Source organism: Alosa sapidissima, chromosome 8 (assembly GCF_018492685.1).
Source record: "Alosa sapidissima isolate fAloSap1 chromosome 8, fAloSap1.pri, whole genome shotgun sequence".
Classification (NCBI taxonomy): domain Eukaryota; kingdom Metazoa; phylum Chordata; class Actinopteri; order Clupeiformes; family Clupeidae; genus Alosa; species Alosa sapidissima.
This window is the reverse complement of record NC_055964.1, coordinates 26,349,263-26,374,262: the sequence shown is the minus strand read 5'-3', so window position 1 is coordinate 26,374,262 and position 25,000 is coordinate 26,349,263. Positions and strand designations below refer to the sequence as shown.

At 45.2% G+C, this 25,000-nt stretch overlaps 1 protein-coding gene across 1 annotated transcript in view; it reads left to right on the top strand.

The window, feature by feature from the left end:
• The window catches only part of fbxl17 (F-box and leucine-rich repeat protein 17), a 212,109-nt gene extending 189,062 nt beyond the window's left edge, over positions 1–23,047 (top strand). The window contains exons 9-10 of the mRNA XM_042102222.1: positions 4,758–4,900; positions 20,773–23,047. Of these exons, the coding sequence (XP_041958156.1) occupies positions 4,758–4,900; positions 20,773–20,910 (281 nt within the window). The 3' untranslated portion in view covers positions 20,911–23,047. The remainder of the gene's footprint in view (positions 1–4,757; positions 4,901–20,772) is intronic.
• Positions 23,048–25,000: the final 1,953 nt, after the last annotated feature.

Sequence of the window (25,000 nt, the reverse complement as noted above, 5' to 3'; positions counted from 1 at the left end):
TGTAAAAATACAAACTTTATGTTGAACGTGTAACCGCGACCGTTTCCCATAGGAATGAATGTAAAACATACCCTCCAAAACAAGACCTCCCGAAATTCAGAAAAAATTACTAAATTGATATCAGGCACCATTATTACCATTGGTAGATCATAGGGTAGATGTGAAATAAATGCTGTGACGAAATTCGAAGTGGAAATATACAAACTTTATGTTGAAAGTGTAACGCGATGTCCATTAAAATGCATTGAAATGAATGAAGCGCAGATCATGTAGTCCCCAAAGTGACGTCATCACCGAATTGCGTTAAAAAAAAAAAACGCTAATGCTAAAAACAACAAAAACTGGCATTTAACACCATTTGGAGACATTTTTAAAAATGATATACATATATTGAGTGCTTTAATGTATGTACCCATTAATCAACAGTGGTGGTTAACCTGCAACACAGGCTTTAATGAAGAATGCAGTGTGGAAGTAAAGCATGCATGTTTTAGATGGAAAGGATACTTTTATAACCAGTGTGGCTGTAAGCCTAAAGAAGTTTTCCAGTGACCATATTCTTTACTAGTAGACTTTGAATAGGAGCACCATCCCACCTCCACAGTAGTATAAGTATGTATAAGTCTATATACTCTTTTGATCCCATGAGGGAAATTTGGTCTCTGCATTTATCCCAATCCGAGAATTAGCACTCGGCACATAGTGAGCACACAGTGAGGTGAAGCACACACTAATCCCGGCGCAGTGAGCTGCCTGCATCAACAGCGGCGCTCGGGGAGCAGTGAGGGGTTAGGTGCCCAAGGGCACTTCAGCCGTGCCTTCTGATCGGGGTTCGAACCGGCAACCCTCCGGTTACAAGTCCAAAGCACTAACCAGTAGGCCACGGCTGCCCCCCCAGTTTAGTTTACTAACATGAATAACTCGGATGCCAAAATATAGTCAAAGCTGTTTATTCCATTAGAATGTATAGCGATACAATCCATATGCATCCACTGGTAGCCCAGTGTCTCTACAGGAGAATGTAAAGAAGCCTAAAAGACTTCTTAGAAGACTGAAACGTTCTACATATTCGACGCACCTGACCGGTAGCGCGACAATGTGACGTCACAGAAGCGCCGTAAACATTTATACTCGCGCGTCGTGGTCACGACACTAGTTGCAATATTCTCCTGAACAGAGGTGTCGCTGTTGTGAAAAGATTAACGCTAACTACGTTACACAGCAGAAGAAGCTGCATTAAGAAAAACTAGTAGCAGAGAATGTAAACGGGCTCTGCTATTAGCTAGCCTTTGTGATGGTACTTCAGACTTTGGTTGCTACTATTCACAACTACCACCATCATTATCATCTAGTTTCCAAGGTGTGCGCACAGGTAGATAGATAGATGGATATATAGATAGATACTTTAGTCATCCCGAGGGAAATTTTTATAATTTAAACAGTTATTTAAACAGTAATTTAAATCATTTCTATTCTTTCCTCTTAATTCCATGTGTTGCAACTCTTGCTGGTAACTTTGTTAACTTATCCAGCAAACTATTAAAAATTCACGACTGTATCAAAACACTGCAACTCTCGCTTGCCCTCGAACTAGTCCATCTTCCTGTTTCCGCTTTGATGCGCTCGTCTGAAAAAAAAATGAGTGGTGCGCTACCTCGCGCTACCTGGCTAAAATCCTGGCGCGCCAGCAAGATCTACGTCATTGTGACGTCACGGTGTTGCGCTACCGGTCGGGTGCGTCGAGTATGTAGAAGCCGTTACTCTCTTTCACTCTCTCTCTCTCTCTCTCTCTCTCTCTGTAATTCTGTCTCTTTGTGCGTTTGTATTCATTTATGTTTCTACAGACACGTACAGGCTTGACATTAAAGGCACTTTTAATACACTCTGTGGCATTCTTCACCATGACTGCTTAATGATTAGCAAGTCAAACCAGCACACACTCACGCGGATGCGCACACACACTCTCACACACACACACACACACACACACACACACACACACACACACACACACACACATATATTGAGTGCTATACATTTTTATAGGGCAAATTGGAATGTGTGGTTCTCTTGATGTGGTGTAGTCTCTCTGCGGGAGACACATACACACACACACACACACACACACACACACATTGGCCTTCGTCTCATCTCCAAGGGTAAACAGCACATGTATAGTGCAAGTGGCAGCAAGCAAAAGAGTAAGAAAGAAGAAAAGACAAAAGCCATATGATGAACGGAGGGGAAAAGAGGCTATGACATGAAAGAGTGTGTGTGTGTGTGTGTGTGTGTGTGTGTGTGTTATATGAGCGACTGAAGATGAGAGAGAGCTGTGGAGATGGAGGGAGAGGAAGAGAAGGAGAGAGAGACTCATCTCATCTGCTGGATGCTGTTGTCAGCAGGGGGCTGTAATATGGTCTGGCCTGTGGATGGAGGCAACACTAATGTTCATGACTTTTAAATGTGCTCACTCATTATCGCCCCGGGCCCAGTGGCTGGGTAAACAGCACACCCGTGTGTGTGTGTGTGTGTGTGTGTGAGGGTGAAAGAAAGAGGGAAATATATCCCCAGTTGACAAACTCGCATGGCAGCCAACCAAAATGCATTAACACAAGGCAGGCCATCAGGCACATCACAGCCCAAAACAATAGTCCTTCATCTCAGGTCTTGGTGATGTGTCCTCTGTGTGTTTGTGTCTGTGGGTGTGGAAGAGTCCACATTAGGCCTAATGTCTGAGTTTTGTCTATAGCACATACATCGTGTGTGTCTCTGTAGAAATGTTCAGTGTTATTATTTTACGGAACGGCGGTTTCCCTGTCTTGTTCTCTCCGTTGGTGTGTGTGTGTGTGTGTGTGGCGAGAGCTCTGTGTGTGTTCAGTTTAAAGTTACGAGACTCAGAGACTCCTCTGTCTCTCTGTCTGCCTCAGCATCTTGTGCAAACATACAACATGCCTATCTCATGACCACAGACATGCACATATTCACTCACACACACACACACACACACACACACACACACACACACACACACACACACACACACACACACACACACTCTAACATGTATGCGCACACTTTGAGATACAAAGAAGTAAAGTGGTGTGTGTGTGGGTGTTTTCTTTTTGAGGGGGCATGGAGCATCACCAGTGGTGGTCTAGGGAAAATGTGAAATGTAGCCGTGCAACAACCATGACCTCCCTCACGACACACCTCACTGACTGTGTGATAGAGTGCTTCACACTCACATTCTCAGACACACACACACACAGAGACTCTCAGACAGAGCCCATGAGAGAGACAGGGAGTTATGGAATACAGTCAGATTAAGTGTTAAATGTTTACGATGTTGTAACAACCTCTTAGTAGGCGAACATACGTTTGTTTCTGTGTCTGCGTGCCTGTATGCGTGTCTATATGAGTGAGGCATCGTTTGATTTTATACACCATCATCTCTGATTCTCTGCATGCATTTTCTAAGCATGTTAGTATGATTCTTACAAGGTATGGAAAAGTGGGATTTTAAATCATGCACTAATAGCAAAATATCAAGGGCCAAATTATCAAAAGAAAAACCTTTTAAGAGTTATTTTCGAAAGGGCTAATTATCCATTACTTCTGTGCAGTGTCTGTGAGATTGTGCATGTAATTCGTATGGTAAAATGTGATTAATAAATGAACAGGCTTTTCTGATGAGTTTTTGAGAGGACAATGGATTTTCAGATATCATATACTCAAATATATATTATATTCATTCAAGAGTGAACCTGATGAAGCATAGGCAAAATGCGTTGTTCACTACTAAATAAAATCAGCAAAGAAATCCCACCAGTGTGAGGTGATCCTTCACTCTCCTGTTTATCAATTAATGACTGCACCTCACCAGCACCTGGAAGGCTGTGCACGGGAATTTCATCCTCTTCAATATATTATATTCTATATAATGTTTGTTTTTCTGTGTGTGTGTGTGTCTGTCTGTTTCCTCTGGGCACAGGTGCCAGTAGTGGTCATGCATGTGAGAATTGTTTCTCTGCCCAATACAAGCCTAGTGCCACCACCCTCTAGTCCAGGGGTTGGCAACAGGCGGCCCGCGGGCCAAAGCTGGCCCACCAGCAATATTATTTATATTATTTCTCCCACCATCTGTAGCTCGCTCCTCACTCTACACGCTAATATTTATTGTATCTATCCTCTGGCCCACCATCTTTTGGCTAAGTAAAATAACTGGCCCGCGCCCAAATTTACTTGCCGACCCCTGCTCTAGTCGTTGTGATAAATTAGTGTGTGTGTGTGTGAATGAGAGCGAGAGGTTGAGGTAAGGGTTTTCTCATCTGTGGAAGCAGCTGTGATTCTTGGCTAATCACAAATGACTATTGTGCCTATTACACGCACACACACATACCAAAACACACTCTACTTTTCCGAGAAGTGGTTGGGTGAGCTTGGCTTGTTTTGGTTGTTTTGGCCAGTTGGATCCCTCACACAGAGAGCCATCAAGTCTGTTCCTAAACATGGGGGAGGCTCATGGCTATGGGTGGGTCCAGCAGGCCAATCTGGACCAAAGAGGACTGAGCTTTAGAGTTAACCCTTTCATGTCCTCACTGACTGATCTTCTGTCTTAATGGTAAAGGACTGAGCACCTGTCCAGACACCATTCTTGTTTGTGTGTGTGTGTGTGTGTGTGTGCATGTGCGTGTTTCATTGTTCTGGATGATGTGTTTCAACTGACCGTGGTCTGTGTGCTCTGTGTTCTCCTGCAGCTCTGATAGCGATTGGCCAGTACAGCAGCAGCATTGAGACGGTGGACGCTGGCTGGTGCAAAGACATCACTGACCAAGGGGCCACACAGATCGCCAAGAGCAGCAAGTCTCTGCGCTATCTGGGCCTCATGCGCTGTGACAAGGTCAGTGCAGTCATGCGTTTATACACACACACACACACACACACACACATACACAGTTATGCTGAAAGAGAAAAAAGACTTCAGTAACCAGGACGTTCCACAGACAGCTAAGACTAGCAAGTCAGCCTCACCTGTCCCTTATGCGCTATGACAATGTTACACACACACACACACACACACACACATACACACACACACACCACACTGGTACAGAGGGAGAGGAAGAGAAAGAGTAAATCACTGACCAAGGAGCCAATCAAATTACCTTGAAGTGAGTCACTGTGTCACATGGGACAAGGTCAGCAAAGCTCTCTCTCTCTTTCTGTCTCTCTCTCTCTCTTTCTCTCTCTCTCTCTCTGTCTCTCTCTCTCTCTTTCTCTCTCTCTCTCTCTGTCTCTCTCTCTCTCTCTCTCTCTCTCTCTCTCTCTCTCTCTCTCTCTCTCTCTCTTTCTCTTATTACAGTACATGTGTATACATGTTACATGCATTTGAGCACTTGAGCAGATAGATGTGGATATGTGAAAATATACAATCTATGAACACAAAATGTAAAGACGTTTTCTGGACGGACACAGATGCAGACAAACATTTCCTCCCACATACACAGGACAGAGGTGCAGCTAGTCACCCACAGGAGTGTAGGCCATGCTGCACTCTCAGTGGTCAGAAAGGCACCAGTTAAAGCCTCTGACCTCATCCTTTGACAGACCTTACACACACACATATATAAAGGTGCCAGTAGTGGTCATGCATGTGAGAATTGTTTCTCTACCCAATACAAGCCTTGTGCCACCACCCTCTAGTCCAGGGGTTGGCAACAGGCGGCCCGCGGGCCAAAGCTGGCCCACCAGCAATATTATTTGGCCCGCCAGATTATTCTTGTAGTCCAATTTTCTTTAAATCATTTACAAATAGCCTATTTACCAATCAGACCATGTGTGTTTAAACAAATATGAGAAAGAACACCAGACGCACTATGATCCGGTCCTTTGATCCCTGATCCTCTGCCAGCGCATGTTGCGCTTTCGTGCCTCTGGCGGGAGTGGATAGGCCACCTTGAAGGTGCAGCTTCGTCTTTTAATGCCGTTCCTTTCAAACAGTGATGCATCATTGCAGATCAGACACACGGGCTTTGCATCTGTGAAACTGGCTAAGATGAACGCAAACTAATGCTGCACTCTCAGGGGTCAGAAAGGCATCAGTTAAAGCCTCTGACCTCATCCTTTGACAGACCTTACACACACACATATATAAACACCCACCCACACACACACACACACACACACACACACACACACACACACACACACACAATTTCACTCTCTCTCACTCCACACTTTCTCTTTCATTGCCCCTCTCCCTTAAAGGCACAGAATCATCCATCATACTAAACTAGGTCTTACCTGCTGTCATAGAGCTCTTCTCATACTGGGAGGTCCTCTTGTCTCTCTCTCACACACACACATACACAAACACACACACACACACATACACATATTCTCCCACTCAGTCTTCCTTAAATCTCCACTTCTGCACTCTCTGTCAGCGACTCTAAATTCAAATAAAAGAAATCAAATCCAAAGTCATGTAGGTCTTGAAATTGGAGCAAGAGTTCCTCTTTTATTCTCTCCTCTCCTCTTCACCTTTTCACCAGTTCTCTCTCTCTCTCTCTCTCTCTCTCTCTCTCTCTCTCTGTCTCTCTGCTTTGGGTTCTATGGCACGCTGGATTTGATTGATGTGACTGTTCTGACTACAGTACAGCTGTGGGAGAGCAGCTGCAGCGTCCGAACCACATTCAGCTTGAAGTGCTCAGGAGGACTCGACCAGCGGTCATTTCCCTGATCCCCCCCATCTCTCTCTCTCCTACTCTCTTTTTGTCACTCTCCTCTGTCCTACCTGAATAAAGGCAGCAGTCCCCAAAAATATACTTCAAAAATGAGGTCGTATCTCATATGAATTCATTCACAGTCAGTCACAGACTACCCATCATGCACAGACCACAGACACTCAACACAGGCCCTCCACACTACACAAACCTGAGTCCAGTGTCCTAGAGCACAGTGGTTAGTTGAACAGACCATGCATCAGTAGTGCAATAAACAAGCATAACACACTGAGTGTGAGATGGTGCCGGACTCTATAAATGCTGGCACTGGGAGTGGAGAAGCTGCCCTGCTGGCTGCCGCCTCCTAAGAAACTTCTTCTCCCACTGAGTGGACTTTTTGCTCTGATTTAGGGGCTCCATCAGCCAGAGATCAGTCTGTGCTTAAACAAAATGGCGTGGAGTAAATTAGCCCTTAATTAGCATTAGCGCGCGGAGCGGGGCCATTAAGGAGTTTACACTGCCAATACCGGCCGTCGCACATCATTAGGGCCGCAGGGCAGCTGATGAGGCGGGGCAGCTCCTCTCCGCGCCGCGCCGGGCAAACAGCGGGGGATTGAAACCTCATCTCCACACCACAGCCACGGCGAGGGCACTGTCCTTCACGCTGGCAGCAGGCGGACGTGCGTGTCGCACTCGGCCCCGACTGGCCCCGTCTCCACAGAGGCATGGCTGTGGTGTGAGATGACGCCTGCGTCACCCCGTCGAACCTGATAGCAGGTGCTGCCTGAGTGATTGACACCTGGCAGCTCCTCTCTGACCCCTGCCGCCTGATAGGCTCTCCCATTTGAATACGAGCACAGTCCTGCGTGCACTGCCCACGCCTGACCACAGCACCCAGACACTGGGGCATTTACAAGCGCTTGTGTTGTCAGATAAAGGTCCTCATTTTACATTCTCTTTGCGTGAGTTGTTGGGTGTGTTAGCACTGATTCATAATTGGCTGTGTTTCTTTGAGAATTCTTTTATTTTCCATTTCAATTTGTCGAAGTCATTTTGAAATGCATGTACACGCACACAAATATGCAGAATGCGTTCCATTTCCATGAGGAGCGGTGCGTCCTCCCTGGGCTGACGGGGGAGGGGGTGGGAGGGAGGGCAGTCTTTTCTCAAGAGGCTGCCTTACAAATAGACCCCATGAAAATTAAATTACATTTCACCTCTCTCGTGAGAAATCTCCCATGAGTTATGACTCTGTGTGTGTGTGTGTGTGTGTATTAGTATTCATTGCCTGCATGGGTGAGAGTATGTCTCTGCATTTGTATGTGGATATCATGTGTGTGTGTGTGTGTGTGTGCGCGTGCGTGTGTGTGTGTGTGTATGTCTGTGTGTCTCTCCGTTTGTGTGTGTATCTCTGTGTGTGTGTGTGTCTGTCTGAATATTTGTGTGTGCGTTGTGTGTGTGCCGGATGCCCTTGTTTCATCTGGATTAAGTGCATCAGTGGACACCCTCCCCACTCTCCGGACCTGAGCTATGGCGTCTCTATGATAGGGTGATCCATTTGTCTCGGCGGGGTTTGTTTTTCTTAGTATGTGACCTCACCGACAGTAGTGATAATATCCACCAATGGCGTCCGGGCTGAGCCGCTTCTCTGACTGTTTCTCAGTGGGAGTTAATTGGAACCAGCGCTGGGGAGTTTCTCTCTCTCACAGCCGGAGTGCCGCGGCTCGCTGGTCAACAGCCAGCAGCTTTATCACAAACACTCAGAGCAACTACAGTATCAGCCCCCCCCCCCCCCACACACACACACACACACCTCCCCCCATCAGGGTGCATCCAAGCACTCAGCGTCAGGGTTCTAGTAGGTTCTGTCAGGGCTGAGGAGCCCGCGGCACAGAGAGAGATATCTCTGGAGCTCCCAAGGGTCAAGTGATGAAGCGATGCACAGGTGGTGGGGTCAGGTCCCAGTGAGGACACGTTGCTGGCCAAACGGATGTCTCTCTCACACTGTCCGTTGCTCTGGGTGTGGGAAGTGTGGGCTGAATAAGCGCTAGTGAGAGGGAATGTCTGTGGGCAGACAGGGTGATGGAGAGGAGTCACTGTCAGACTGTGGTGTCACAGGGTCACGCCTGCCTCTCGTATGATTGGCAGAAGGAAACAGCCTCTCCTGCAGCCTGTGTCTTTGTATTGGTACAGAGGGAGAAGACCAGGGGCTAGTTTGATTCCAGCGTTCTCCCAATCCCTAGACTGCTGTGTGCACTAAACAGCCGGTGATGTAGGTCCCCATAAACCTGTGCAGATGGCTCTCTATGGCTAATCACACACGGCCATAATGTGTATCTGTCTTTGCTGTTGCCCCAACATTTGGCAAAAGGCTGCGATCCCTGCGATTCCTTAATGGGACACCAGGCAACGTTTTCGTGTTAATTAATCATCTTCGTAAGTCGGTATGTGGTTAAATGACTCATTACAGGGCGAATGAAGACTCCCTCGTCCGCCCCTACTGCCTGTAGGAAGAATATCCCGCTTGCAATTTCGGTGTATCCTACCCGTGACCTTCAGTCTCACAAAGTCTCAGACATTGCGAGAAGCAGGATCAGTTTACATCCGGCATCCCCAGCACAGAGGCAGGCTACCGAAATGCTAGCAATTGTTGCAAACGTGTGTATAATGGCAGAGCCGGCAAAGAAGCAGCGAAAACCCTTGAAGGAAGATGCAAAGAAAGGAAAAGAGCTTCAGACCGAGCGATGGCTCGCACACGTATACGACACGTACAGACGCTAGGGGGTGCTTCGTAGAGAAAAAGCCCTCAGGCTTGCCTGGTGTCCCTTTAAAGCACAGCCATGGTATGCTTTTATCTTGTGCTTTATTTTGTCTCATGCTGTCATGTCTGTGGCACTGTAAACAGGCTTTGCTTCGCTGCTCTAAGATAATCAGGCACCGCTTCACACATTTGCTCCCATCATGTGTCAAACAGTTGGGCTTTTATCATGAGTCTGTTTATTTATCTGTGCTGTGTTTCCATCCATCCGCTCATCACATGTTTATTGTTGTTAGTGTGTGTGTTTATCTAAGTCAGGTGAGGTGGTCATCATGGAGAGTGATTTATCCCCGCTGGTTATCTAACTCTGCTGGGATTTGGACATGCGGTGGCTGTGGTCTGTCTCGTGTAAGACAGCCTCTCTCAACTCTCCCTAACCCCACATGTGCACCAGTTGTGATGGATGGGTTCTGTTTGGACCAGAGACAGTGACATGTCAGTAATTAACCCTGGTTTACACCCTCGTGTGAACGCCAGACAGACAAACCGCTCTGTGTCTGTGGCTCTGAATGTCTGTGCTTTCATGCGCACGCTTATATGTGCCGTGCTCTTCTGGGTTGCTGAGATGAGAAGGGGCAGGGGGTGAGGTGGGGGGTCTTCATATGACACGCATGTCTTATCCCTGACCCCTCCTTAGGCCAGAGTCCCCCCTCCACCACCACATACACAAAAAGAATGCTATTGATCGTAAGCAGCCACAATAATCCAATCAATTCATTTTCCTCTCTGCTTCTGAGCGCCTTGTTGTTGTTGTTTGGACTGGACATGGAGCGAAGTGCGTCCTGTTCTGGTTTGTGGAGTGCATACACACTCAACCCACACACACACACATACACACGCACTCATACACACGCACTTTCACAGACGCACACACACACTCTCACAGACGCATACACACACACTCTCACAGACGCATACACACACACACACTCATATACGCATACACACACTCTCTCACATACTCACGCACACATGCTCATAAAGTACATTCACATGCGCACATTGACATTCTCATGAACTTAGTTCATTAGGTTCGCTATTTGTTTTAGTCTTCACTAATAGTCTGAGTAATAAATAATGTTGGCGATTAAGAGCATTTATCTGCAGTGTAAGGGTGGATTAGGTGTGGCATTCCCAGCACCACTCTTTAGTCCTGATGTTTGTTGACAGCTTTTTCTGTTTCTTTTCCCAAATGTGTGATGCTTGGCAGTCAGAGACTAGGTGGACTCTGCTATCAGTTGCACTCCGCATGTGAGACAAGCCGCTGATATGACGAGAGAGAGAGACAGAGAGAGAAGGAGGGAGGGAGGGAGAGAGAGAGAGAGGGAGGGAGATTATGAGTGAGAAAGAGATCCTGAGGGAGCAAGGGAATGACAGAAAGCTATCCAAATTATTTAGTGGTCAGTGTGCTCTCCCTTTGAACTCCCAATGAAGATTTACACAACTTTCAAGCCCCGATTCACTTCACCAAAACACGTCTGAAATGTTTTGTCTGGCCGTAAAATGGAAACAGGCTCTCACAGTAGAGGCGTGAGAGTGATCTTAGACACGTGCACACACAAACACACACACACACACACACACACACACACTGTATATACATTCAGACTTCCTCACTGCAGATTCCTATAAATCAGCTGCATCCAGTTTCTCCTCTGGCTGCAGTGAGGGCTCATTTGGCTGTTTGCTTTGCGGCTGAGTCTAATTGATTGTTTATGGGAAGCCTACTTCATCCCAGTCCACACCAGCTCGTCTGGTGCACCACGCAAACACTACGTCAGTCCAACTCTCCACACCAGCTCGTCTGGTGCACCACGCAAACACTACGTCAGTCCAACTCTCCACACCAGCTCGTCTGGTGCACCACGCAAACACTACGTCAGTCCAACTCTCCACACCAGCTCGTCTGGTGCACCACGCAAACACTACGTCAGTCCAACTCTCCACACCAGCCCCGCTCTTCTGTTCCCACCCTCTTTACCAGCGACTGTTCACACTGACCTGCTGTGTGTACCAGAGCTAGTGAGCGGAGCGGAGCGGATGGAATTTTGTTGGAGCGCGGAGCGCTTTTTAATTCAGAGACCGGAGCGGCCGCTCTGTTCCGCTCCAATTTCGCTCCGGCGCCGCTCACACCACGAGTCTGAAGCATATGCCCAAATCCACCCAGAACTCACATCTTCATAATGAAACTAAGACCGTTACATTTCAAAATGAAGACACTTGTCATAGTGATATAACGGATTTGTTGCTGCAGCTAGGTGCAGAGGCCGCGTTCAGTGCCTAGCATTCAGCAGAGGCGGACAGAGTACACAGCTTCATTACTTGAGTAAAAGTACAGATACCCTTTGCTAAATTTTACTCAAGTACAAGTAAAAGTACAACAGTCAGATGTCTACTTAAGTAAAAAGTACTGAAGTACTTATTTTTAAAAGTACTTGAGTATCAAGAGTACAAGAGTAGCCTACATTTTCTAAATATTGCATTACTGCCACAGTGCTTACATTTATGTACAGAAACGTCCTACATGGAGTTATAAAACATGTTAATGTTAATACCTTGGAGGATGTAAAAGGAATTGAAAGTAAAATCAGGTCATTTTCATCTTTTTACCATGTTGCCAGGGATTGCCAGTATTTCTAATACATGTATTTAAAATACGTATTTCAAATACAAAACACTATTTTGTAATTTAAACACTTGAAGCGAAAACTATCATTAACTTGTTCAGAAAATTGAAATAGTCTGACGAGGTGGGGCCACAGGTTGGCACATTCCCGGGATGGACCTGCTGCGTCTTCATCCATTGTTTCGTCAATAGTTTCGTCTCTTATCTAAATCTGACCATGGAGTTGACTTTGGCGGCAAATCAGTGGCGCCTACACAATCCAATCACGTTTGAGAGGGATTTTTCTTTTTTCCTTTTTTTTTAGATGAAGTAACGGGTACTCACGGTTATGGATAGAAATGTAGTGGAGTAAAGAGTACAATATTTGCCTCTCAAATGTACTTGAGTAAAGTCATGAGTACTCCCCAAAAATTATACTCGAGTAAAGTACAGATCCCTCTAAATTGTACTCAAGTGCTGTACTCAAGTAAATGTACTCAGTTACTGTCCGGCTCTGGCATTCAGAAACAGGAGCAGGGACGCAGGCCACGAAAAGCGCACACTCTAGGCAGATCAAACGCGCACACACACACTACACATACAGCGGTGGATGCAGCCTCCCCACACAAAAAGGATCACACACGAGGAAGACCTAAAAGGGTAACACGCTACACTAAAACACGGAGATTAAAACAGAGTTATCCCCTGTATCCCAGAATGCATTGTCGCAGAGTCCGTAGCACATAGTCCAGCTTGCCGACGTTACAGTGAGTTCGTTGGGGATGAAGTCGCTAAATATTTTAGAAAGAAAACTGAAAGTCATAGGGCTTACAAGCGTACTATTCCTACAAAACAACTAGATACAAACAATGTAGAGCAAGAACAACTAGCCTATGTCGTAACACTGTTCCAGTGAGATTTATTTTGGAATTTAATAAGACACATTTCGCGGAAACACGAGTGTGCTTCGGAGAGCAAAGGAAAACGTGAGGAATTTGAAGTAAGGTTGAAGTAAACTTGGACGCTAAACCTGTATTATTTAGGCAATTAATCCCACTGATCCCTTTAGTTTGAGGCTTATGTGTACGTTGCCAAGCTTGTTCATTGTTGCACTGTCGGTGTTGCATTAGGCTATCTTTTACAATACATGTTCTATGAGTGACATTGCCGTTTCTCTTAGTTCTTTGGGATTTAAGTTTTCTAAGGTGACAATTCGGCTTGTAGATTATTTCTCCCTCTTTTAAATTGGCGCGAGCGTGGAGTGATTTCACTGGAGCGGGAGAATTTTGAAGTGGAGCGGGGAGCGAAATTGAGCGGAGCGGCCTGACGTGAATTTGAGCGGAGGAGCGGCCGAGTGAACAGCCACCTGCACAGGGGCCGTATGCATTCTATCAGTAGGTGTGCTTTCAAGGATTAGAAGTCCAAAACACACAAACTAAACTAGAGTGTGGGCTCCATAGCTGGAGGCCATTTTGTGTCACTCATGGATGATGCTGTTTAATTTTCTGAAGTGAGGCCTGAGGTCAAAAATATCCAGGCAATACTCAGGTGTGAGGAACCACTGCAGGTTTATTCACGATACCGGGAGCAGGTCACTAGCAACAGCATGTTCCAGTAACACTACTCAAAGTTCTCTAGGGCGAAGCCCCCTCTTATACATGTTAATTACATTGGTAATACAAATCACATGAGTACAATGGTCTTTTCCAAAGATCCTCATACATGCAGAAATACAACAATACATATACACTTCTTGGACATAGCATGTGATCCATGCACCATACGCAAATCATGGGGCTACTCCAAGTAAGTAGATAATTGGTCAATACAATACATATACATCCTTCAGCATTCTCTTGCCATAAGCAGAATACCCTTAACTCGTGACAAAGGGGGTCGCATGACCTTTATTAGAAAATCATGACATGGAGAGAGCAAATGACAAAGCAAAGTTGATGCACAGTATTGAATGTATAGAAAGCATATACAGAATATAAAAAAAATGTTAGTAATCCAGAATTTCTCCTTCAGACCACACCGATGGAAATAAGCCCTGTGGCTTTATTGTGTTTATCCTTTTGACTGATAATTGTACAAAGTCATTTTATTTATTTATTTATTTATTTGTTTATTTATTTATTTATTTATTTATTTATATATATATATATATATATATATATATATATATATATATATATATATATATATAAGAATCATCCTTTGTACAAATACATCATGTCAATAAAGATTTTCAATCAATTTTTCAACAAGCCCAGCTCTGAGCAGGGAGAGAAATGGACTCTGAGAAGAAGAGGAAGAGGTGATGGAGCAGGAGAGAGAGAGAGAGAGAGAGAGAGAAGAGGTGATTGAGCAGGAGAGAGAGAGAAAGAGAAAGAAGAGGTGATGGAGCAGGATCGCAAGAGAGAGAGAGAAACAGAAATAGAGAAGCACTGACAGCTGTTTATAGCCTCAGAAAAAAGGTGAGATAAAGATAGTATAGGAAAGAATACTACAGTATGTGCTTGCCCTGTCTACATTCAGTAAGTAGCGTACAGTAAACCCACACACAAGCTGCTGTGGTGGAGAAGTAGAGCAAACAGAGGCTATTAAAGCAGCAGAGAATGTGATCAATAGTACGGCACAAGGCGAACAGTACCTGCCCACCATCAGCCTGGCCTGCCGCCACACACAGCGCTCACACACACACACACCTCCAGTGGGACTGCTCACAGCGTGCAGATAAACACTACTCTATCTCTCTATCTGTGTGTGTGTGTATGTTTGTGAGGGGTAGGGGGAGAGAGACAGAGATTGAGTTGGATGGAGAAAAAGAGACACTCAGCTCCAGTGGAAGAATAGATAGATTGCAGATAGAGAATCCTGTGTGTGAGCATTGTTGCAAACGTGTGTGTGTGTGTGTGTGGCTAAGGTATGTTGTGTGCCCCAGAGGGAACTGTAAATGTGTTGACAAGACTGAAATGAAGTGGGACCCCCTGCAAAGACTCTCTTTAGCGTGTGAGCCGCTGAGGTCGCTTCTTGAGGCTCGATGTTCTCCCAGCACAGCAGAGGCATTAAAACCTGTAAAAAAAAAAAAAAAAGCTAAACGGATTCTGCCGCATATGTTATGTTATGACATAACCAGATTTTGTCTCCATTTCGCGATATGTTTCTTTCTCTTCTCGCTTTCTTTTTTTAATACTTTATCACTTTCTTTCAATGATTTTTTTCTCTCAATCTCATTTTTCCACCTCTCCCTCTCTTTGTCACATGCATGTGAGGTGTCTCAGTTGGAGGCGCTGGCGTGAGGACTATGATGAGCTTAGACAGATGGGATTTCCTCCCGTGAGGGGGCAGTGGAGGGGACCTCAGCAGAATGGACTGGAGTGGTGGCTCTCCCAGACCAGAACTCTGGAGGATGGGCCAGTCAGAGAGAGATGGATGGACGTGGGAGAGGTGGAGGAACCTGGACAGAGAGATTAAGTGCGGAGAGAGGATGGAATTGCCCACACAGATAATGTCTGCCTTTAACTTTTTCTTCTCTTTGTCTCCACTTCTTTCTCTCTCTCTCTCTCTCTCTCTCTAACTGTCTTCCCCGGAGTCCTTTTCTCCTCTTTCGCCCTCTTTCCACTAAAGTTAGCGCACACTCATTGCGTGCCATGGTGGAATGGGCTAGTCGGTAACTAAACGTCTTTATATCTTCTGGGGCAGCGGCAGTGCGCCCGAAGGCCGAGCTGTTTTTAAGAGCGGTATAAATCTGCCCCTCTTTAAGCCCTCCCACAGACACTGGCTCTCCAGACGGAGGGGAGGGGAGCGGAGTGGAGCGCGCACCCTTCCCCCTGATTTAGAGAGCCTGCACTCAGCATTAACCAAATTCCACTCAGCCGCACTGAGCACTACGCTCGCTTCCTGCCCCTCATTTAGATAATGCAGAGTTACGACGCGAGCCGCGCATCTGGCACGCCAACAAGATGGCTGCCGAGGAGACTGGAGCGAAGCTGTGTGTTTGAAGTCGTTTAAAAAAGACTACACACTTTTTTTTTTTTTTTGTGTGTGTGTGTAAATGCTCTGAGCTGTCGAGGGTTGATGGTTCACTGAAAAAAAAAAAGTCTTGTCGCGGAAGTGTAATGCAGGTTACAAGGGAGCTTTTTGTAAGCAAGCGTGACGCTTCAGTAGCAGAGCACAGTGGGCTTTATTTCATCTTGTAAACTCCACCCTTGCACGGCAAGGTAAACGCCACCTTGTTTGGCTTTTCAGGCTAGGTTGATGTTAACCGAGACGAAGCTTCTGCTTGCAATGCAACTCAGATGCTAAATAAACAGAGCTTAGTCCATAAACGCCATGCTTCAGTAGCTCAGCTTAATGCTGCCCGTTCACGTGCATTAATGGCAGTGTAGCGCTGCATGTTGAAGGAGGGTTGGTGTCGATTTTGTGTCATTCTTCATCAGATTCTTCATCAGATTCTTCATCACAGGCCGTCCAGCACAATGGCTGGGTTGTGCTCCTAATGCCGGACTCCGAGACCCCAGACGGGATTTAAGATTGCTGTTCTGTCTGATCAGCATAAGACTGAGGACCACACAAACCCCTGACATTTTTACGGCGGGATCTTTCCCGAGCCATGCACCAGAACATGCCTGAATCCTCCTGGAACGCCAAATAAAACAGGCAGGCGTGCACGCAGCTCAGGCGCGGCCTTAAACCGGCGCGCCCTGTAAAAGTAGACGCATAAAGATTAAGAGAGGAGGTGATAAACATGCTAGCCGAGGGCGACCCTGAGCAGTGGGCTTAGGTGACCTCTAACTGGGCCCCGGCACCCCTGACCTTCCTCAGCTCACTCTCTGTTCTCTCCTACTGTGCTGTGACACCATGCCTAATGACCGCACATGTGTGACCCTGCAAGGCGAAACCAGTCGCTTTGGTAAAACGTACCACATGAACGGCCATAAACTAAGCTTTCCAATGAAATGTATATCGGGGGTGTTGCAAAAAGTATCGCTAAGATAACCGCATCCAAAGTTGGCATGGTTCTCCCATCACGATACGCCAGAAGAGGAGAAAATCACCTTTTTTATGTAAATTGTCACGTGCGATAGTGTGCGGGCACAGTTATTATTAGCCTTATGGTAGCGTGACTTTGAAGCGAATTACTGACTATGTGCAGTTTCATCAACCGTGCAGCTTGTGTCTTTTTCTGCCCCCTAGTTAATACCTGGGACACTCTTAAGGTAATATAATTAATGTATTTCGGGGGAAGTAAGGGGAGAGGAAGTTCTGTGTACACAGAGTGTGTATACTTTTAAAATGCGCAATGGAAATGGAAAACTTCTCTTGGTTCCTAAAATGACGCCAGGATATTTCTAAAAGTTCGTGCTTTTGACCGTTCGTGCCCTGAAAGGCAAGTCTTTCACATTCATATTCGGTTACATCTGTCAACATCGATAGGGAGCTGACACATTGAGTACATTTTAGCTCTACCGTAAAACCTTATAGCGGCGTGGACAAAGGGAATGACTGCTAATGTGTTGAATCTTCACCTAAATAAAGTCAGGGCTTAACAGTCAAAACGTATGTTTTTCTGTGAATTTTGTTCACAATATGAAAAGTGTAGACTGTATACTGTCGAATTATGCGAAAAAGTGAAATTTGACATTTTAACCTGTACGTTTGTTTATCGTGGATTTTCTCAAAATACCACCGTGCGCAAAGCGACTGGTTTCGCCTTGCAGGGTCACATGTGTCTGGAAGCCTCTGCTGGGGGCCAACTGGGTTGAGATGGGGGTGGAACTGGCCGCTGATTTGGGATGATGAGGGAAATATGTGAAAATACCTTTACTCTCCCACACCTAACCCCCACACACACACACACACACACCCACCCACACACACCCACCCACCCACCCACACACACACACACACACACACACACACACCCACCCACACACACACACACACACACACACACACACACACACACACACACATACACACACACAGGGTCTGTTCCAAACAGAAGGCATCTGCTCTGTTAACTTGATAGAGAGGTGTTTCACAAGATAAGACTTCGGAGTTTCTTCTAAGAACAATGGTTTCGATTGGTCTTTTAAGATAACATTGGCACTAAGGTATGACGTTGGCACGCAGCAAGAACATTAAACTAGCTTACATAAGCTATCAGGCTAATGTTCAACAATGACGGCATAATCAGATTGTATAGTGTTTGTAGTAGTATGTAGTTGTAGTATAGTTTTTGGAAAATTGAAGTGAAGAACTGTCAAACAAATTACATTTCATTACAATCAGCAGCTGTAACAACAGCTGCTGATTGTATTGGGGCAGCCATGGCCTACTGGTTAGCACTTCAGATTTGTAAATCGGAGGGTTGCCGGTTCAAACCCCGACCAGTAGGAACTACTGAAGTCCTCTTGAGCAAGGCACCTAACCCCTCACTGTTCCCCGAGCGCTGCTGTAGCAGGCAGCTCACTGCTCTGGGTTAGTGTGTGCTTTACCTCACTGTGTGTTCACTGTGTGCTGAGTGTGTTTCACTAATTCACAGATTGGGATAAATGCAGAGACCAAATTTCCCTCACGGGATCAAAAGAGTATATATACTTACTTACTTATACAGTTTTTTCCAGCATCTTAGTTGACTTTTCACAACTGTTTTATGACTATTTTGTGACTGTCACTGACTTGTGGGCAGTAGAGAATAGAGGATGCCATGAATCTGCCTTCACAAATGACCGTTACAGTGTTTGTTACAGTTACAGTATTTTGAAGGTTTCTTAACAGACAGGAAAAGAAAGTTCAATCGGTTTGGAACGACACTGCCACACTCCCCTGTTAGGTATCTTATAAGACAGCAGTTACCATTTGGAACAGAGCCACAAACTTGCGCACACACACACACACACACACACACACACACACACACACACACACAGATAAACTTTCTAAGTGTTTGCCAGCCATATGGCGTAGCATTTTGTGAACTGAAGACTATGTGAAAGACAGATCCCAGTGTCAGATGCATCATATCCAAACTCGATGTGGATGACGGGCACCCAGATCTGCAGCAGGCTGTATCCAGCCACTCTGCATTGACCCCCAATTTCAATCACGCACCTCCCACCTCCCACAGCATAAAGAATATCAATCCCTGTGTGCCTGTTTTACGACACATTGATGTTCTAACTTTTAAGAGTTTACAAATGTAGTCTTTGTTGTTGTACTACTGATGATGCTTGATTGCTACAATCATCAGTTATTTTGGGGCAATTTCAGACTTCTATGTCTACTCTAATGTCTACTCTAAAAACACGACTTGAGTCGTGTGACATTTTGTCATTCTTCTTCTCTTATAATCATGCTCTGTGCCATAATTGATATAGTCAACGAAGCCATAATGGGGAAGACTGATTGGGTAACAGGGGGGAGGTGTGTCTTGCTGCCTGCTCTCTCTGTGTTCATTAGGCGTTAATTATGGCCTTGCTGTAGTGCTCACTGCTATGTGTGTCCTCATGCTATACACTCATTAGTCTTGATTGTAATTAGACATTATTAGGAATTAGACATGTTTATCTCTCATTTAACTAAAGCAGCTCAAAGTGTTTGTATGTAAAAGAAGAATCAAAGTGTGTAGCCAATACAGAAACAATACTGATGGCGATGGGGACTCTGCAGTGTTGAAGAAAACAAGAGAAGAGAAAAGACCATGTCCTATACACAAATCCGGCGAAACACGGAAGTAAAGCAGCGCCGCCATTACTGCGTTGCCTCGCTGCTAAGGAAGTAGTGAAGTAATGTGTTGGTCCTGTAGGCGGCTGTAGCAGACGTTAGCTGTAGATGCGAAATCTTCTTTTTCTTTATTTCTATTTAGTACGTATGCTGTTCAGTGATGCCGGGAAAAGCGTGTTGTGTGGTCGGCTGTTTTAACAACAGTAGGAATATACAGACCTAGAATTAAACCGTTTGTGAAATTCACAAACCTTTGTTGCACATTGAGTGCTCATGTTTACAGGCTTACGGATTACACAGAGTTCCTTGTCGAGTGGAGGACCAAGATGTGCGTTAAAAGTGGATGAAATACATACGATTAATAAAATAAATAATAATAAATAAAGTTTAAATAATAAAGTTTGCGGCGGATTGGTGTATTGCCATGGGAACAAGAGAAGAGAAAAGACCATGTCCTATTGCCATGGGAACGAGAGAAGAGAAAAGACCATGTCCTATTGCCATGGGAACGAGAGAAGAGAAAAGACCATGTCCTATTGCCATGGGAACGAGAGAAGAGAAAAGACCATGTCCTATTGCCATGGGAACTCCAGCGCTCAAGTGGTGCCGTTGGACCTGGATGAGGAGCAGCACATAGACAGAGAAACATTCCCCACCGCCCAGTAGACTGTGTTGCCATTGCCAGAGTTTCTGATCACTGCTCTCTCTCTCTTCTCTCTCCCCCTCTCTCTCTCTCTTCTCTCTTCTCTCTCTCTCTCTCTCTTTTCTCTCCCTCTCTCTCTTTTTTCTCTCTCTCTCTCTCTCTTCTCTTCTCCCCCCCCCTCTCTCTCTCTCTCTCTCCTCTCTCTCTCTCTCCTCTCTCTCTCTCTCTCTCTCTCTGTGTGGTACAGGTGAATGAGGAGACTGTGGAGAGGCTGGTCCTGCAGTACCCCCACATCGTGTTCAGCACCGTCATGCAGGATTGCAAGAGGACTCTGGAGAGAGCTTACCAAATGGGCTGGAGTCCCAACAACTCAGCTGCCTCCTAGCCATACACACACACACACACACACAGAGAGATACATACATACATAATCACACTCACATTTGTACATCACATTACAAACACACACACACACACACACACACACACACACACACACACACACACACACACGCGTACACATACACACACAGAGAAGCAACAATATTACGTGCACTCTTACCCATACACACACACACACACACACACTCAGACACGTATTACTAACATATAGCGTTGTTTTAATCCATCAATTGTACTGCAGTCCATCTGCACTCTTCTGTTTCAGTGAAACTTGTGAAGGTAAAACAGACACACAGAAGCACACACACACACAGAAGCATATATACACACATGCACATACACACACACACAGAAGCACATATACACATACACACATACACTTTTGTTTCATTGAAACTGTAGAGAAACTCGAAAGGTAAAGCAGACAAAGTACACACACACACACACACACAGATCCTCTTGGCATAACTGGTAGATAGACACATTTGCACAATGAATCTGGTACAAACAGTGTCTGGTAGTGCTGATCATGTTCAGTGAATGCACATCATATCATTCTGTAGTTTGTGAACCGTTTCCTTAGCCAGTCTTCAACCACATCTCCAGAAAAGCATTTACAGGATATTTTCTCTCTCGATCGCTCTACCCATCTCTCTCTCCATCTCATCTTTTCTCTCTCTCTGTGTCTCTCACACACACACACACACACACACACACACACACATTATACATTGTGTTACAAATCATGCTATGTTTTTATTTGTTGTTTGTGATTTTGTGTTTCTCCAACCTGGTTTCATTTCAGTCCGGCATGACCGATACATACACATGCCACAAATAGACTGGTGCTTTTTAGTTGCTAATGGTCTCCAAACCCAGTCTTCATTGAGATTTCGCACACACACACACACACACACACACACCTGACACACACATGTTCAAATGAGTGAGTGGTGTGATCTTGATGTCTATAGGGCTATATACACAGATATATAAATACATAAATCTATAGTCACATTAACTGGGGAATGATGTGAAAAGACATGTAATTGTGTGCTAAGCAGTATTAAGAGTGTATTGAATCTGTAAGATCTCTCTCTCTCCCCCTCCCTCTCTCTCTCCCTCTCTCTCTCTCTCTCCCTCTCTCTCTCTGTCTGTCTGTCTGTCTCTCTCTCTCTGTCTGATGTCATTGATGTGATGGTATACTGACCTGGTTTAGAAAGACAAACTGTCTGCAGATAGAAACACAAGCACTGAGAACAACCCCAGTCTATGAGTGGCTCTGTGACATGCCCTCTCCGACTAGAACTAGTTATCTGATTTAGAAGAGAAAAAAAAAAAAAAAAGATTCTTTTAAATGCCTTCTACTCTAACTCTCTTGCAGATATTGTTTACTATGATGATACTGTAGCCAGCAGTTTCAACAACTGTACGACTGTAATGACCTAGGGATGGGAAAAAAAAACAACGGAAAAAAAATCCATTCATGTCCTGGAAAGGGAATTTGAAATTTTATACGAGTTCATATTAATCCAGCCTTGGAATGCTGGTGTGGTCAGCCAGTGCCAGCGTGGACCACAGTGCACCTGTCCACCACTGGGCCTCGCACAGAGAGTGGGAGGCCGCATTTTTTCAACCCCTAGTCAAGAGCGGTCCAAAGCGTACCGCTCGGATGTCCAGTAGAACAGTTCAGATGTCCATTTGTGACCTTTGTGTGGTGTTAGTGGCTGTGAGGGTCCCCCCCCCCCCCCCCACACACACACACACACACTCATACACACTCTAAGCAGGGTATTTCTATCCAGTGGAGCCAGAGTGGCTTAGCAGCCATAGCAGCTGGCTTCGGTCCCACAGCCCTGTGGACTCGTCCACAGAACTCCACTTCCCATCATGCAACGCTTCATCTCCCACCCGTTACCTATGACAACTGTAGATGAAGTCAAAGACTGTAAGAACATTTTTTTTTTTTTTTTTCATTTTTTGTCATCTTTTTTTTCCCTCCACTTGACAAATGTCTTTCACTGCTTGCTGTGGGCACTGTTTGATCTTTGATTTGTTAAGGCCGCTGTACAAAGACTGGATTTTCATAAGGAGAAATAAAACACTACTGCTTCTATTTACTTTGGTCTCTCTCGCATTTGTGTCTACCACCTCTTCATTTGTCCTGCGTTGCATTTGTCATGTGTCGATCCAGTGAAATTAAAACCTGCTGTAAACATTCCTATACACTACATTCCTGTAGGTTTCTCAACTCCAACAGTTCTGCAAATTCCTACAGTCTTGGTCCCTGTATCTCATTAGATCCTATCAGAATGGATCGGAGCTTTGAAATTGTTGGAATTCACTATTGGATTTTGGCAAGGACTCTTGGCGGGGTTTTTTTTGTTTCCAAAGGTCAGTAGTTATGAGTTATGTGTATGTGCATTTGTCTATATCTGAATGTTTACCCTGATGTTTTTGTACATGCATTCTCGGACCCTTGACTACATACTGACAGGTCTGTGACCTCTTGAATATTAACCCATGAAAGTAATTAAAAACCCTCATAAAAACTATTTGTTTCCTAAATGTACAGTAAGTGGTTGCAGACCATGACTGCAGGTCACTATAAAAAGAGTGCCTTTAATTACTTAATATCACCCAATGAACTGTAAAAACACTGCCTTCATCTTGGTGCCAATACTCTTAGCCTAACCTTAACCCCTGTCTACTAAAACATCCTAAAGAAGACAGTAACTGCAGCTCTCAATCTATTTGATCTACATGAGAAAGCCCAAGTGTGTCAAGGGCACCGGCTCCAGGCCTCCTGGGACCCCTCCTGCTCAGACACGTCGGAGCACGCTGGGAGTTTGGATTGAAGTGTCTCCTAAAAGGCATATGTTATACATTCTGTATTATTGCCTTTGGAAATGAGCCCTGTAATGTAAAGTAAGACCAAATGTTAAACACATGAAAAGCTCAGGAGTATTTGACCAAAAGCCCTGCAGCCTAGGCCATAAGTAAACGCCTATAAAGAGGGATTGCGCTCTGCGTTTGTTATTATATTGCTGGATCAGTTTATAAGGAGCTCAATTGAATCACTAATGGTTCATATCAACACTTCATTATCCCTTTGCCATCATATAATATTAATATAGGGTGCTCATCTGTAAGTTTATGTGTCTCACAATCTTGTATTTGTGTCATTGTACTTTTAATCACCAGTACCTGAGAGTTTCATCCCTCGTTCATTTTTATGAAATGACCAAAACCTCTTTGCTATCCCCCGCTCCAGACTCTCTCGGTGGCAGGTCCTTCAGTGCCTTGGCCCCCAAACTCTGGAACTCCCTCCCCAGACCTCTTTGTGCCTGTTCTTCTCTTCCTTTCTTCAAAGCACATCTCAAATCCTTTCTGTTTAATGATCACTTCTCCTCCACACCAAACACATAGCTCCATACAGATAACTTGTCTTTGTTGTATTGTTTTGTTTGTTTGTTATTGTGTTTCCTTGCCTTCCTACTATGTAAAGCGGCCTTGGGTTTGAGAAAGGCGCTATATAAAATAAACATATTATTATTTTATTATTATTATTCTCCGCAGGCCAATGTGTTGGGATTCTGAAGGGGGAGCATTCAGAGGGCTCATCTCATCACGGCCCAGAGTGGCCCGATCCACTGAAGTGGGCCATTGGTTTGAGAACTCTCTGGACGTGTGTTCTCTGACTGCAGGCTACAAATTTCCTCATGAAAGGCTGAGACGCGTCGTTCACCCAGAGCTGTTTGACATCTCCATCAACCTGGCCCTCAGTGTGCCGAGCTAAGTTGCCAATTCAAGGTCAGCACTCGGCATGCCGAGCGCCACACACTCGCACGCTTCAAACTGACATGTCAGATTGCCTCTCAGCAGTGCTCCTGTCACACAAAGCACTCAAAGCCGTCATTCAATATGCTCAATCCCCCCACACTCCCAGAGACACAGAGAGAGATAGAGAGAGCTGGGGCCTTTAAGTCCTAATTTCTCCAGAGTTTACATAGGCGTCCTATGCCATATGTCAGTAAACCAGATTCCAAAAGTGTATCTGTGTGTGTTACCAG